General features: G+C 43.5%; 1 protein-coding gene across 2 annotated transcripts in view; it reads left to right on the forward strand.

Annotated features, from left to right (window-relative positions):
• The window catches only part of ugl (ureidoglycolate lyase), a 71,477-nt gene that overhangs the window by 5,070 nt on the left and 49,403 nt on the right, over positions 1-17,004 (forward strand). Inside the window, exons 2-3 of one of the 2 annotated variants that reach the window (XM_067994055.1) lie at positions 4,272-4,471; positions 5,154-5,282. In XM_067994055.1, the coding sequence (XP_067850156.1) occupies positions 4,445-4,471; positions 5,154-5,282 (156 nt within the window). In that variant the 5' untranslated portion in view covers positions 4,272-4,444. Of the gene's footprint in view, positions 1-4,271; positions 4,472-4,657; positions 4,747-5,153; positions 5,283-17,004 lie in introns of those variants that run through there. The other variant, XM_067994063.1, reaches the window with a different exon arrangement.

A 17,004-nucleotide genomic window follows, 5' to 3' on the forward strand; every position in this document is an offset into this window, starting at 1 on the left:
AAAAACCGTACTTTTGAAACTGAGTTTGGTTGTTGTGTCCACCGATCGGGCGGGGAACGGTAGAGTCACTTCTTGACTTTCACACACAACTTCAACTGCACGTCGTGGAGAAACATGTTCATATAGATTCACCATTACATCTGGAATTTTATATTCAAAGCTTCTTGCCATGAAATCCAGTATTCCATTAGCTTTTTTATGGCCTTATCCACTTAAGGTGATGCCTTCAATGTCTTGTGAACTTGAACCCAAGTCCCTCTGCACTTTCACATCACCCAACCTCTCCCATGCAAAGTATAATTATTACTTTTATTTTTTTTTACCAAAATGTACCACCTCACATTTACTGATATTGAATTCTATCTGCCACTTTCTTGCCCATTCCACCATCTCATCAACATCCCATTGTACCTTCCTTTGGTACTCAGAATTATTTACTAAATGCTCTATTTTAGTATTGTCTGCAGATTTGGAAACCACGCCCTCTAGCGCTATATCCAAATAATTAATATACACAGTGAACAGAAGTGGTCTGAGAACAGAACCCTGGAGGACACTGCTACCCAATTCCAACCACTCTGAGAAACTCCTACTCTCTGTTTCCTCCCTTCTAATTAGTTTTTAATCCAGTTTGCTATCCTTCATCTAATTCCATACCTCTTAATCTTTTCTAATAGTCTCCTGCCTGGTACGTTTTCAAGGGCTTTCTGAAAGTTCACGTACACCACATCCGCTGCATTTCCCAAAGCCATCATATCAGGCAAAAAACTCAAAGAACTCTTTCAAGTTTGTCAAGCACAATCTTGCTTTGTGAAATCCATGTTCGGTGCTTCTATGTCCATTTACTTGCCTTTCTTACATATCCTTTGATACCCTTACTTAACAAAAATCTTTCGATTTCGGTCTTTAAAGCTCCAATTGTCCTAGCAGCCACAGCCTTTTGGCGTTCCAGATTTCTAGTACCCTTTGTATGATAAAGTGCTTCCTGATTTTGCTCCAGAATGGTTTAATTCTAACTTTAAGATTATGTCCCCTTGTTCTTGATTCCCCCGCCAGTGGAAATAGTTTCTCCGTGTCTAGCCTATCAAATGTTTGTAAGATTTTAAATAGCTCGATCAGATCACCCCTCAATCTTCTATACTCAAGGGAATACAAGCCAAATTTATGTAACTTGACCTCATAATTTAAACTCTAAGTCCAGGTATCATTCTGGTGAATCTGCGATGCATGCCCTCCAAGGCCAGTATATCTTTCCTGAAGCGCGGTGCCCAAAACTGAACAAAGTACCCCAGATGAGATCTGACCAAGGGTCTACACAACTGAAGCATAACTTCCTCCCCTTTGTAATCCAGTCCTCTTGAGATAAAGGCCAACATTCCATTAGCCTTTTTGATTGCTTTTTGTACCTGTCTACTAGCTTTTAATGATTTGTGAACTTGGACTCCCAAATCTCTTTGCCCCTCTAGAGTTCCTAAATTCTCACCATTAAGAAAATACTCCAATTTATCTTTCTTGGGTTCAATGTGGATGACTTCACGCTTGCCCGCGTTGAACTCCATTTGCTTTCCTTATTCCTTGCTTAACCTCGTCCTTTATTTTATTGTATTCTCTCTTAATTTTATCATACCGCTAGGCCCAAATGACCGCTTCTTCACTTTTCATTTGTTTCTAACCTCTTTATTTACATATAGAATCCTAAAACTTGAAGTAGTCTCCTTTTTTAAAGGTATGTATTTATTCTTCACTTTTGTAATCTCCTTTTTAAAAATATTGCAACTTTGGTTTTCTTACTCATCTCCCTAATCTGCCTACAGATTTTCTCTTCAATTTCCCTCCCATAATGAGGGTGTGTGTAGTATAACGCCACCATTGTAACAATCTCTTTCTTATATTTTTTTTCTCTCTAACCATATTGATTTTGTCTGAACATAATTTTTGTGTACACCAGTTTTCTCAATACATGTTTCCCTCCTTCACCAATATTGCCATTTCTCTTTTCTTACCTATTCTGTCCCTCCTAAGAATATAACTTGATTTGTTTATTTTCCACCCCAAGCCAGTTTGTAGCTATTACTGCTTTTAAATCCACATCTTCCTGTGACATAATTGGTTCTAATTCCCCCAGTTTATTTCCCACACTCTGAGTGTTGCAATACACTTTATCTTTTTTGTTCGTATTTAACGCAATTCCTTTCCCCTTGATTTTTATGTCCAACCGAACAGCTCATCCCTTTATCTCAGTCTTTTCCCGGCTTACAACTGATCAATTCGATTTTTCCTCTCTACTCTCTATTCCTTCTGCATGCTATCCCTATTGCTAAATTCTTTTTTATTTGTACATTAACCTCATCTATTTCTACCTTCTCTACTTGCTCTTTCTGATTGATTTTATTTTCCCTGCCTTCTCTCCTAGTTCTTCGCTATTTATCCGTTTTGTATATTTGCTCCCTTCCTGTTCAGATGTAATCCAGCCTTACGGAATAGCTCCTATTTTCCCCAGAAATGGTGCCAATGCTGCATAAAATTAAAATCTCTCTATCACCAACCCTTTAGCCACATGTTGTGCTCCCTAACCTTCCAATCCTTTCCCATTGTAGCTTGAGGTGGGGAAGTAATCTGGAGATTACCATCCCTGAATTCTTGCTCCTAATCCTGCTTCCTAATCTAAACTCCCTTTTCAGGACTTTATGCCTTTGCTTTCCTATATTCTTGGCTCCCATATGGATCACGATGACTGGCTGCTCCCTCTTCCCTTACATAATCTTTTCCAGCCTTTATGAAATGTTCCTTACCCTAGCACCCGGGAGGCAACAAAGCATCCTGGACTCTGTCTGTACTGTAAAAGATAGTGTCCACCCCTGTAACTATCGAGTCTTCTATTACTACTGCATTTCTAACTAATTTGCTCCTTGAGCCATCTCATGTTTTATGGTGCTATTGTAATCCATTTGATGGTCCTGCCTACATTCCTGATCCTTCCCCCAGCAAGCCAGTGCTTCAAACATGTTGGAGAGGGTAATTTGCCATGGGCATTCCTACCCTAGCCTGCCCCTTCTCACTTTTCCTGAACTGTACACAGTCACCATTCCTTCGTTTACCACTGCCAGCTCCCTATATCTCAGCAAGGTGACTACCCTCTGAATCTCTTGCTCCAAAAACCTCTGTCCCTCCCTGATGTGTCGGATTCAAGTTCTTAGATCTTGACCTCAAATAATTTCAGTTGGAGATACTTCCTGTCGATATGTTTGTTTGAGTCAAAGTCTGCTACTCAAAACTCACACATCCTGCAGGAAATATACATCACTGTCCCTTCCCGTGCTGCCATTCTTACTATAAATGTTAGTTAAGTTATGGTTAAGTTTTAAGTTTATATTCTTTATCTATTTATAATTTCAGTTATACTACAATATTCTTCTTTCCCCCTTTGCACCTATTTCTCACTTTAGCCAAATTCCTGCTTTAGAAGTACTGTTCTCACTCTGTTCCTACCTCACTCAGTCCAGTTAAAGAGGGAAAAAAGCATACAAAAAAACACAACGGGAGTAAATTTGTACTTCGGCATGGGAAGGAAACTGGCGGTAGCGAACAGCCTGTTATATACCCACCTGATTTTCCTTTCCACTGACGCCAATAGTGTATAACAGGCGGCCGATCCACAATCATCAGTTTCCTGGCCAGGCCAAAGTTGAAAATTACCTCTGACGTTCTCAATTACATATCCACTGCTTACCGCTACTCGCGCTTGAATTCTTATGCTAGCCAAGTTTCTGTTTTAGAAGTACTATTTTCACACTGTTCCCAGCTTACTCTGTTACCAGGTCACTCTGCCATGTTCTCTCTGCTCAAACATCCTGACAGTACAGATGAAAATCTACCCCTCAATGTTCAGGCTCACACAGGAAGTATGGCCATTTGGGCGATGTATTGAAGGGCCATTAAGAATGAAAGAAGCTGCATTTATGTAATGCCTTATCTCATCCCTAGGATGCTCCAAGGTGCTACTTAGCCAATTAATTACTTTTTGAAGTCACTGTTGCTATGTAGGCAAGTCAGCACCCTGTATCCCAGCTATGTTACTGCGTTTAGGAGAGGAGCGAAAGGAAAAAGCAGAACATTGACATGATTTTTTTAAAAATTAGATAACAAAGGGCATTGCTACCACTCCATGTCTATCAAAGATCTATCAGTAAATATTGTAATTTCATGCAAAATATTAATGAATTATATATCTATAATGTGAATATTATTTAAATTCACAACAATTTCTTCAGTTTTGTTTTTAGTTGAATTGTCATTGGCAGCAAACAAATTCTGGTGGGATGATACTGGAGATTGAAGGTCATTGGACTCAGTTTGTGAAACGTAGCAGATCAAACACAGAAAGTAAATGTAAACCCTCAATCAGCAAAACCCAACTTCTTCAGTCGAGAAAACTGCAGTGAATATGGCAGCAAACATACAACAAATTACCGTAAGTATGAAAAGCAGTTTGTTTTAACAGATTCAAATGAATGGAGTCACAAGGCATGTAGAGTTGCAGGGTTGTAGTCATTAATTAAGACAAACATAAGTTATCTATTTGTTAGGCTGCTATTTCTGATTGCAATGGATCTCTTGGACCTTGTGCAATAGGAGTGTCACACCAGTAAATGTTAGACTTTATACTTTTATAAAATCCACTGTAAATGGTAACATAATTTTTTGGCATCTGTGTGATTACTATCACCTATGAGCCTATCACTGTCGGTAAATTATTTTTGTTTTAACTGGGGATAAGTTTTAATAGTAGTTTTGATCCAAACTAGAACTTACATTCTATCTTGAGGTTTAATTTTCTTTATTCAAACTTACCCTGCAGTCAGGAGGAGGATCAGTTGCACGATCATAGGGAAAAACCATTTAGTAACTTAATTTATAGATGGGAATTATTCGATTGCATAGTGTTGTTGTTTTAACATTGCTTTAAAATAATATTCTTTCTAATGATACTGTTGTATTTTTTAAAAGCTAAGATATAATATAAATTAAGATATTATAAATTAAGAATTCTAATGCAATGAAAAGTATTGCTGTATAAGAAAAATTGTTTTACACCCTTATGTAGTTTGCTGGAAATTTCTTGCACTAAGTTGTGCACTCTTGTCATGTTGCAGACAGTAACTGGAGTGGAGATCGAGCCACCTCCTCCAACTCTGAAAGTGGAATTTCAAACCCTTTTGACACCAGACGCGATCCAGTTCCTAGTAGAATTGGTCTCTACTTTTGATGCAGACATTGATGAGGTATATTTATCTTGGTGGGGTGGGGGAGGGGGGAAGAAGAAATTCTGTAGATATTTCAAATCATTGGCTTTGTATATTTACTAAATACCTTCACTTACCAGATTGTTTGCTACAAAATTAAGCTTTATTTCCTCAATAATAATGATTTAACTATGATATCAACACTTTATCATATACTGCAGTTTTTAGCGCAAAACACACTGTTCTTAATTTCTGTAGAAGAATGCATAAAGGAGCCATCTTTCTCTCCCTACCCTTAGTCCTTTTAAATAACTACCAATAAGTTTTATTCTTTGTACCTTTTTTTTAAGCTTCTGCCAAGTCATTTTTGTTATAGATAGAATAGGTGGACACTAGTAAATTAATTTTAAGTACATGTATACTGTATTTGAAACATTATGATGTAAAGATAGTGTAGTCTGAATATTCTAAATACAAAAGATAATTTTTTCATAATTATATATTAACCAGTCTGTAAACAAGACAGAACATAATAGCTATTGGTTAATAGATTAACTCAGCTGGAATGTTGCTGCAGTGGTCAACAGTTTTAGTTTATTCTTATGAATTCAATTTATTTCTTTGTTTTATGTAAGTGCATTGTGAAAATTCAATAACAATTCAGAATAACTGATAACAAGAGTTGAATGTGTTTTTATAGGAGAGGAATGGATGAGTTTATGTGTTGGTATGCTATGTGCTCTGGGTGCGGGAGATGGGGGATGGGGTAGAGGGCAAGTCAGATACAACTCTTCAATATGTGTATTGGCCTGTATCCGTGGCTGGGTTCGACATGAGTAACTTGGAAGATCTATGGGAGTGTGGGTTATGTTACATACTAGTCAATCTCCCATAGCATTGCACGTGAGCAGTCAAGGCCAAATGTAGTCTTCAGATGAACTAGGGTTAGAGGGCAAAGTTAATTGGACCGGGGCATACAGGCACAATTCGGTCCCCATTTTAAAGCCATACATTTTGTTCTTTATTTTTATACGATAATTTTTTATGTTCACATTTGTATTAGAAACTGCCTATGTAAACTTGTCACGCTCCAATTACACCCCCTTGCCAGTGGTTATGCTGCAGCAACCTCTGTTGGTAGGATGGTGTAACTGCAGTGTGACAAGATTGCATAGGCAGTTTCCATTATAAATGTGGACATGCAAATTTATAACGGAAAAACTTGGAAATGCATGCAGACTCAAGATGTTAAATATATTACCAGTCAATCTCCCATGGCATTAGAAAGTCAAGACCAAGTTTTCAGTTGAAACGTGATTAGAGGGTGAAGGATAATTGGACCAGGACTTGCAGATATAATTCAGTCCCTATTTTAAAGTCATAACATTCTGTCCTTATTTATATGTAATACTTTGATTTTATATTATTATAGATGACCCTTGATATTGGTCATGGGAAATTAGACAATGTTTTGCTTGATAAGGAGGATTAGATGATATAATGGAGTTATATAGGGATTATATTAAAATGAATGTTTTGGATCAAATTGTATATGAGAAAGTTTTTATAGGAACATAGTAACAGATGGAGGCCATTCAGCCCCTCGAGCCTGTTTCACCATTCAGTTAGACCATGGCTGATCTGTACCTCAACCTCATTTACCTGCTTTTGATCCATATCCTTTGATACCCTTGCCTAATAAAAATTTGTTGATCACAGTCTTGAAAATGTCAATTGACCCAGCATCCTCAGCCTTTTGAGGGAGAGAATTCCAGATTTCCACCACTCTTTGTGTGAAAAAGTGCTACCTAGGGCTCGAATTTAGCAGGCCTGCGGGTTCCCAGCGGGTGGTCCTCCGGGAGCGTCGAAAACGCGGACGGCGAAATTAGTGGGTTGCCCACGCTATCGTAGCAGGCAACACACTAATCGGAATCAATTACCTGCTCCTCCGGGGTCCACGGCGCTGGCCTGCGCGTCGGTCGGGCTGCGCATGCGCAGTACGATCTGTCAGCTGGAGGCTCTCTAGTTAAAGGGGCAGTCCTCCACTGACAGATGCTGCAACCAATGGGACAAATTGCAGCATGGAGCAGCCCAGGGGGAAGGCTGCTCCCAGTTTAATGATGCCTCACCCCAGCTATCATCAGATGGGGTGAGGAGGAGGGGGAGGACACAGATCTTCCCCCCGGCGGGCAGGAGGAAGCGGCCTGCCTCTGCCACCAAGAAGGCCTGGCTCGAGGTGGCAGAGGGGGTCACCTGCGCCACCAACATATGGCCCACCTGCATACAGTGCAGGAGGCGCTGCAATGACCGCAGTAGGTCCGCCACAGTGAGAACACGAAGTTTTTCCCCTACACTCCGTCTGCCACAACACTGCCCCCACCCCAAATCTCCTTCGGCACCACCAACACTATTTTGTCACATCACCCTTCATACCCACTCACACCCCGTCCTCATCTTACCTCCACCTACTCACCTCGCCAGTACTCACCCTGCCACTAACACGCAACCCACTCCTCATACAATCGCATTGCTCCATCCCATACTCACCCTCTCGTGCATCTCCCTCACGGCCAGCCTCACTCAACCTGCCACCACCTGTGCTGCAGCCACAGGGCATGCATCACATATGTGCAGTAGGCAGCGTTAGGCAAACGTCTCGTCAGCATGAAGGGGGTGCACAAGGGTGTCTGAGGGTTTGTCATGGGTGTTACCCATATTGAATTTCAGAGCAACAAACAGCACACACTATATTGACACCACCACTGCCATGTCACCGCGAATCCTGTCCGTTGTGTCCAATAATGCCCGCTCCTGGGTATCACTATGAGGACCCACCACTGATGCCACCCATCGTGTTACTGCAGAGTAGGTGCAGGTGTATTTGCAGGGCTCGTCCGCGCAGACGACTGAGAGACATCGGCGGTGTAGCCGGCTGCACCCTGGAAGGATGCGGAGGAGAAGGTGTGGAGGGCAGTGGTGACTTTGCCAGCGACAGGTAAGCAGTTGGTGCTGGGGCCAGCCAGGAGCAGCTCGGCATGAAAGAGGCTGCAGATCTCCACGACTACATGTCGAGCGAATCTGCGCCTCCCTGTGCACTGCTGCTCGGAGAGGTCCGGGGAGCTGCGCCTCGGTCTGTGGACCCTGTGGCGAGGGTAGTGCCCTCTGCGACGCGTCTCTCTCTGCGGTAGCCCTCCCTCCTGCTGTGCAGGTGGGCGTGCAACAACACCGTGTTGGGGGGATCCACGTCTCTGCGGCGGACGGTGTGGACTGCGAGGCTGCTGGTGCTGGTCATGCTCTTCGTCCTCCGAGGGTGTCCACACACCACCCAACTGGCAGGTGTTGGTCTGAGGGGTTGTGCAGGGTAGGTGTGTGGTTCCTCGGACGTGGGCTGCGGTTTCGTGTCGGTCTGTCCTCTGGCTTGGTGGGGGGTGGTGGGGGGCAGGGGTTGCCCTATGTGACGCGGTGGCCTCCTGCGTGGGTGAGGGCTCTCCCCCGTGGAGCGCACCTTGGCACCTGCCACAGGCTGCTGGCTGCAACACGCCTGGTTGGAGGGAGTCTGTTTCCCCCAGTGTGGGAAACTTACTGCCTTGAACCTAAAATCCCACACTTCCTCTTTTGACAGCTGCTTCAGCTCATTAACTGACCACAACGAGCAAGTTAAGTACTCTCAAGTGGAACCCCGCTGGCTTTAATTGCCTGCGGGATTCCCACCAGCGGGGCTTGCGCGCGCAGCCCCGCACGTCAGCGCGGTACCCGGAAGTGGCCGGGATTTCGTCGCGATCCGGTCACGTGACCGGAGATCGGGATTTTCGGGGCCACCCCGCTGGTAACCCGCCGGAAACCCGACCCTAAAATCGAGCCCCTAATTTCACTTCTGAATGGTCTAGCTCTAATTTTAACTTCCTGCTCCCATCTACACAACTTACTGTGTCTCCTAACTTAGTGCCATCTGCAATCTTGGATCTACAACTCTTTATTCCTTCATCCAAGTCATTGATATATATGGTGAAAAGCTGAGGCCCTAGTACAGATCCCTGGGGAACACCACTTGTCACATCCCGTCAATCAGAGTACATTTCCTTTATCCCTACTCTGTCTCCTTCCTCCCAACCAATTAGTATATAATTGTAGAGATTTGAGAAAAAAAATCAAAATAAATTAATGTGAAATATATAAATTGTATAGTAAATATATTTATATATGTAATCTATATGTAGTGTGTATGTAAAAAGTTGAATATTTCTTCTATGATATATATAAACCTTTGAACATAATGTATATGTAAATCTTCTTTTCAAACCTATAATATGTTAAAAATCTTATGCCTGTGTGCTTCCTGTTGTCATGTTTTTGACACACTTTTTGTGCCAATTTTTCTATTACTATGTCCACGTTTGTAATGGATAAAGTCTGTATAAACTTGTCATTCTGTGCAATCTGGCCACTGGATAACAGCACCTATCATAGTATCATAGAATGGTTACCGCACTGAAGGAGACCATTCAGCCAATCGAGTTCATACTGGCTTTCTTCAAGAGCAATCCAGCTAGTCCCACTCCACTGCCCTTTCCCCGTAGCTCTGCAAATTTTTTCCCTTCATATATTTATTCAATTCCTTTTTGAAAGCCACGATTGAATCTGCCTCCACCACCCCCTCAGGCAGAGTATTCCAGATCATAACCACTCACTGTGTAAAAAAGTTTTTCCTCATGTTCATGTTTGGTTCTTTTGCCAATCACCTTAAATCTATGTCCTCTGGTTATTGACCCTTCCGCCAATGGGAACAGTTTCTCTCTATCTACTCTGTCTGGACCCTTCATGATTTTGAATATCTCTATCAAATCTCCTCTCAGCCTTCTCTGCTCTAAGGAGAACAACCCCAGCTTCTCCAGCCTATCCACGTAACAGAAGTCCTTCATCCCTGGAATCATTCTAGTAAATCTCTTCTGCACCCTCTCCAAGGCCCTCACATCCTTCCTAACGTGCAGTGCCCAGAACTGGACACACTATTCCAGTTGTGGCCGAACCAGTGTTTTATAAAGGTTCATCGTAACCTCCTTGCTTTTGTATTCTATTGCTCTATTTAAAAAGCCCAGGATCCCGTATGCTGTCTTAACCGCTTTCTCAAGCTGCCCTGGCACTTTCAACGATAAGTGCACATTTACCTCCAGATTTCTCTGTTCCTGCACCCCTTTTAGAATTGTACCCTTTAGTTTATATTGCTCCTCCTCGTTCTTCCTACCAAAATGTATTACTTCATACTTTTCTGTGTTAAATTTCATTTGCCACGTGTCCGCCCATTCCACTAGCCTGTCTATGTCCTCTTGAAGTCTATTACTATCCTCCTCATTGTTCACTACCCTTCCAAGTTTTGTGTCAACTGCAAATTTTGAAATTGTGCCCTGAATACCCAAGTCCAAATCATTAAAGTCAAGAAAAGCAATGGTCCTAGTACCGACCCCTGGGGAACACCATTGTATACCTCCCTCCAGTCCCAAAAAAAATGTTTACCACTACTCTCTATTTCTTGTTACTTAGCCAATTTCATATCCATGCTGCCACTGCCCCTTTTAGTCTTTGAGCTTCAATTTTACATAGAAACATAGAAAATAGGAGCAAGAGTAGGCCATTCGGCCCTTCGGGCCTGCTCCGCCATTCAAAATGATCATGGCTGATCGTCTAACTCAGTACCCTGTTCCCGCTTTTTCCCCATATCCCTTGATCCCTTTAGCATTAAGAAATTTATTTATCTCCTTCTTGAATACATCTAATGACTTGGCCTCCACTGCCTTCTGTGGTAGAGAATTCCACAGGTTCCCCACCCTCTGAGTGAAGAAATTTCTCCTCATCTCGGTTCTAAATGGCATACCCCGTATCCTGAGACTGTGACCCCTGGTTCTGGACTCCCCAGCCATCGAGAACATCCTCCCAGCATCTAGTCTGTCTAGTCCTGTTAGAATTTTATATGTTTCGATGAGATCACCTCTCATTCTTCTAAACTCTAGTGAATATAGGCCTAGTCGACCCAATCTCTCCTCATACGTCAGTCCTGCCATCCCAGGAATCAGTCTGGTAAACCTTCGTTGCACTCCCTCCATGGCAAGGACATCCTTCCTCAGATAAGGAGACTAAAACTGCACACAATACTCCAGATGTGCTCTCACCAAGGCCCTGTATAACTACAGTAAGACATCCCTGCTTCTGTACTCAAATCCTCTTGCAATGAAGGCCAACATACCATTCGCCTTCCTAACTGCTTGCTGCACTTGAATGCTCACTTTCAGCGACTGGTGTACAAGGACATCCAGGTCTCGTTGCACCTCCCCTTTTCCCAATCTATCACCATTCAGATAATAATCTGCCTTTCTGTTTTTACAACCAAAGTGGATATTTATCCACATTATACTGCATCTGCCATATTCTTGCCCACTCACCCAACTTGCCTAAATCACATTGGAGCCTCTTTGCATCCTCCTCACAGCTCACATTCCACCCCAGCTTTGTGTCATCTGCAAACATGGAAATGTTACATTTAGTTCCCTGATCCAAATCATTGATATATATTGTGAATAGCTGGGGCCCAAGCACTGATCCCTGCGGTACCCCACTAGTCACTGCCTGCCACCCGGAAAAAGACCCGTTTATTCCTACTCTCTGTTTCCTGTCTGTCAACCAATTCTCAATCCGTGCCAGTATATTCCCCCAATCCTATGTGTTTTAATTTTGCACACTAACCTCTTGTGTGGGACCTTATCAAAAGCCTTCTGAAAATCCAAGTACACCTCATCCACTGGTTGTCCCCTATCTATTCTACTAGTTATATCCTCAAAAAACACCAGTAGATTTGTTAAGCATGATTTCCCTTTCATAAACCCATGCTGACTTTGTCCAATCCCATTAATGCCTTCCAAGTGTTCTGTTATCACATCTTTTATAATAGACTCTAACATTTTCCCCACCACTGATGTTAGGCTAACCGGTCTGTAATTCCCTGTTCTTTCTCTCCTTTTTTAAATTGTGGGATTACATTTGCCACCCTCCAATCTGTAGGAACTGTTCCAGAGTCTATAGAATTTTGGAAGATGATCACCAATGCATCCACTATTTCCAGGGCCACTTCCTTTAGTACTCTGGGATGTAGATTATCAGACCCTGGGGATTTGTCAGCCTTTAGCCCCATTAATTTCCCTAGCACTTTTTTTTTGCTAATATTGGTTTCCTTCAGTTCCTCCCTCTCACTAGAACCTTGGTTCCCTAACATTTCTGGGAGGTTATTTGTGTCCTCCTTTGTGAAGACAGAACCAAAGTATGTGTTTAATTGTTCCGCCATTTCTTTGTTCCCCATTATAATTTCCCCCATTTCTGACTGTAAGGGACCCACATTTGTCTTCACTAATCTTTTTCTCTTGACATATTTATAGAAGCTTTTACAGTCAGTTTTCATGTTCCCTGCTAGTTTACTCTCATACTCTATTTTTCCCCTCTTAATCAATCTCTTTGTCCTCCTTTGCTGAATTCTGAACTGCTCCCAATCCTCAGGCTTGCCACTTTTTCTGGCAATTTTATATGTCTCCTCTTTGGATCTAATACTATCCCTAATTTCTTTTGTAAGCCACGGTTGAGCCACCTTTCCTGTTTTATTTTTGCACCAGACAGGAATGAATAATTGTTGTAATTCCTGCACACGTTCTTTAAATATTAGCCATTGCCTATCCACCGTCATTCCTTTTAGTAAAGTTCCCCAATCTATCATAGCCAACTTGCATCTCATACTTTCGTAATTTCCTTTATTTAGATTCAGGACCCTAGTTTCGGATTCAACTACTTCACTCTCCATCTTAATGAGGAATTCTATCATTTTATGGTCGCTCTTCCCTAAGGGACCCCGCACAACAAGATTGTTAATTAATCCTTTCTCATTGCACAATACCCAGTCTAGGATCGCCTGTTCTCTAGTTGATTCCTCAACGTATTGGCCTAGAAAACCATCACGTACACACTCCAGGAATTCCGCCCCCACAGTATTATTGCTAATTTGGTTTGACCAATCTATATGTCGATTAAAGTCACCCATGATTATAGTTGTACCCTTCTTGCATGCGTCTCTAATTTCCTGTTTAATGCCCTCCCCTACATCTCCACTACTGTTTGGGGGCCTATAGACAACCCCCACCAACGTTTTCTGCCCCTTGGTGTTCTTAGCTCCACCCATACAGATTCCACATCGTGATTTTCCGAGCCAATATCCTTCCTCACTATTGCATTGATTTCCTCCTTTACTAACAATGCTGCCCCACCTCCTTTCCCTTTTTGCCTGTTCTTCCTAAATATTGAATACCCCGGATGTTCAGTTCCCCATCCTTGGTCACCCTGCAGCCATGTCTCCGTAATCGCAACTATATCATAACCGTTAATATCTATCTGCGCTGTTAATTCATTTGCTTATTGCGAATGCTCCGCGCATTAAGACACAATGCCTTTAGACTTGTCTTTTTAAGATTGCTAGTCATCTTAGTTTTATTTTGCACTATAGCCCTCTTTGTTTTTTGCCCTTGTTTTCTCTGCCTTTCACTATTGCTTCTTCCCTTTCTGTCTTTTGTTTCTATCCTTGTTTCCCCCTCCTCTGTCTCCCTGCTCAGGTTCCCATCCCCCTGCCATTCTAGTTTAATCCTTCCCCAACAGCAATGGTAAACACCCCCGCGAGGACATCGGCCCCGGTCCCACTCGGGTGTAACCCGTCCCGCTTGTACAGGTCCCACCTTCCCGAGAACCGGTCCCAATGTCCCAGGAATCTAAATCCCTCCCTCCTACACCATCCCTGCAGCCACACATTCATCTGGTCTATTCTCCTGTTCCTATACTCACTATTACGTGGCATTGGTAATAATCCTGAGATCACTACCTTTGAGGTCCTGCTTTTTAATTTATCTCCTAACTCCTTAAATTCACCTTGCAGGACCTCATCCCTTTTTTTACCTATGTCGTTGGTACCGTTATGGACCACGACTACTGGCTGTTCACCCTCCCCCTCCAGAATGCTGTGCAGCCACTCCGTGACATCCTTGACCCTAGCACCAGGGAGACAACATACCATCCTGGAGTCACGTTTGCGGCCGCAGAAATGCCTATCTGTTCCCCTTACAATTGAATCCCCTACCAATATAGCCCTGCCATTCTTATTCCTCCCCTCCTGTACAGCAGAGCCACCCGTGGTGCCACGAACTTGGGTCTTGCTGCTTTCCCCTGATAAGCCATCTCCCCCAACAGTATCCAAAGCAGTATATCTGTTTGAGAGGGAGATGGCCCCAGGGGACTCCTGCTATACCTGTCTAGTCCTTTTACTTTGCCTGGCGGTCACCCATTTCCTTTCTGCCTGCGTAATCTTTACCTGTGGTGTGACCACCTCACTGAATGTGCGAGCCACGATAATCTCAGCATTGCGGATGCTCCACAGTGAATCCACCCGCAGTTCCAGCTCCGAAATGCGGTTAGCCAGTAGCTGCAGCTGGACACACTTCCTGCAGACATGGTCGCCAGGGACACCTGTAGTGTCCATGACTTCCCACATAGTGCAGGAGGAGCATATCACAGGTGCGAGCTCTGCTGCCAAGACTTGCCTTAGATTTACACTGCGTTCACCTCTCGGACTCTCCTCCCGCTCTCGGGACTCTCCTTTTACACTGCGCTCACTTCTCGGACTCTCTTCCTGCTCTCGCACTCTCTTCCCACTCTCGGACTCTCCTCTCGCTCTCAGACTCTCCTTTTACACTGCGCTCGCCTTTCGGACTCTCTTTTTACACCGCTCTCACTTCTCGGACTCTCTTCCCACTCTCGGACTCTCTCACTCTCCACTCTCCTTTTACACTACGCTCACCTCTCGGGACTCTCCTTTTACACTGCGCTCACTTCTCGGACTCTCTTCCCGCTCTCGCACTCTCTTCCCGCTCTCGCACTCTCTTCCCGCTCTCGCACTCTCTTCCCGCTCTCGCACTCTCTTCCCGCTCTCGCACTCTCTTCCCGCTCTCGCACTCTCTTCCCGCTCTCGCACTCTCCTCTCGTTCTCAGACTCTCCTTTTACACTGCGCTCACCTCTCGGACTCTCTTTTTACACCGCTCTCACCTCTCGGACTCTCTTCCCGCCTCGGACTCTCCTCTCGCTCTCAACTCTCCTTTTACACTACGCTCACCTCTCGGACTCTCCTTTTACACCACGCTCACCTCTCGGACTCTCTTCCCGCTCTCAATTTTGATGACAAGCCTATTATGCAACACTTTATCAAACGCCATTTGGAAATCCATATACACCACATCAACTGCATTGCCCTCATCTACCCTCTGTGTTACCTCATCAAAAAACTCAATCAGTTAGTTAAACACGATTTGCCTTTAACAAATCCATGCTGGTTTTCCTTAATTAATCCACACTAAGTGACAATCTGGGACAATTTTGTCCTGGATTATCGTTTCTAAAAGTTTCCCCACTACGGAGGTTAAGCTGACTGGCCTGTAGTTGCTGGGTTTATCCTTACACCCTTTTTTGAACAAGAGTGTAACATTTGCAATTCTCCAGTCCTCTGGCACCACCCCCATATCTAAGGAAGATTGGAAGATTATGGCCAGTACCCCCGCAATTTCCACCCTTACTTCCCCCGGCAACCTAGGATGCATCCCATCTGGACCGGGTGACTTATTTACTTTAAGTACAGCTAGCCTTTCTAATACCTCCTCTTTATCAATTTTTAGCCCATCCAGTATCTCAACTACCTCCTCTTTTACAGTGACTTTGGCAGCATCTTCTTCCTTGGTAAAGACAGATGCAAAGTATTCATTTAGTACCTCAGCCATGCCCTCTGCCTTCAAGCGTAGATTTCCTTTTTGGTCCTTAATCGGTCCCACTTCTCCTCTTACTACCTGTTTATTGTTTACATGCCTATAGAAGACTTTTGGATTCCCTTTTATGTTAGCCACCAGCCTATTCTCATACTCTTTCTTTGCCCCTCTTACTTCCTTTTTCGCTTCCCCTCTGAACTTTCTATATTCAGCCTGGTTCTCACTTATATTATCAACCTGGCATCTGTCATACCCCCCTTTTCATCTTACTCTATCTCTTTTGTCATCCAGGAAGCTCTGGTTTTAGTTGCCCTATCTTTCTCCCTCATGGGCATGTACTTAGACAGTACCCGAACCATCTCCTCTTTAAAGGCCGCCCATTGTTCAATTACAGTTTTGCCTGCCATTCTTTGATTCCAATTTACCTGGGCCAGATCTGTTCTCGTCCCACTGAAATTGGCCCTCCTCCAATTGAGTGTTTTTACTTTAGAGTGGTCCTTGTCCTTTTCCATAACTATTCTAAACCTTATGATACTATGATCCCTGTTCCCTAAATGTTCCCCCACTGACACTTGCTCCACTTGGCCCACCTCATTCCCCAGAACCAGATCCAGCAATGCTTCCTTCCTCATTGGGCCGGAAATGTACTGGTCAAGAAAGTTCTCCTGAACACACTTCAAATTTCCTTCCTCTCTTTGCCCCTTACACTATTACTATTCCAGTCTATATTAGGATAGTTGAAGTCCCCCATTATCACTACTCAATGGCTCTTGCACACCTCAGTAATTTCCCTGCAAATTTGCTCCTCTATATCCTTCCCACTAGTTGGTGGCCTATAGAATATCCCCAGTAGTGTAATGGCACCTCTATTGTTTCTTAACTCTAACCAAATATATTCTGTCCTTAACCCCTCCAGGACATCCTCTCTCTC

The sequence above is a fragment of the Heptranchias perlo genome, chromosome 1, assembly GCF_035084215.1.
Source record: "Heptranchias perlo isolate sHepPer1 chromosome 1, sHepPer1.hap1, whole genome shotgun sequence".
NCBI lineage: Eukaryota > Metazoa > Chordata > Chondrichthyes > Hexanchiformes > Hexanchidae > Heptranchias > Heptranchias perlo.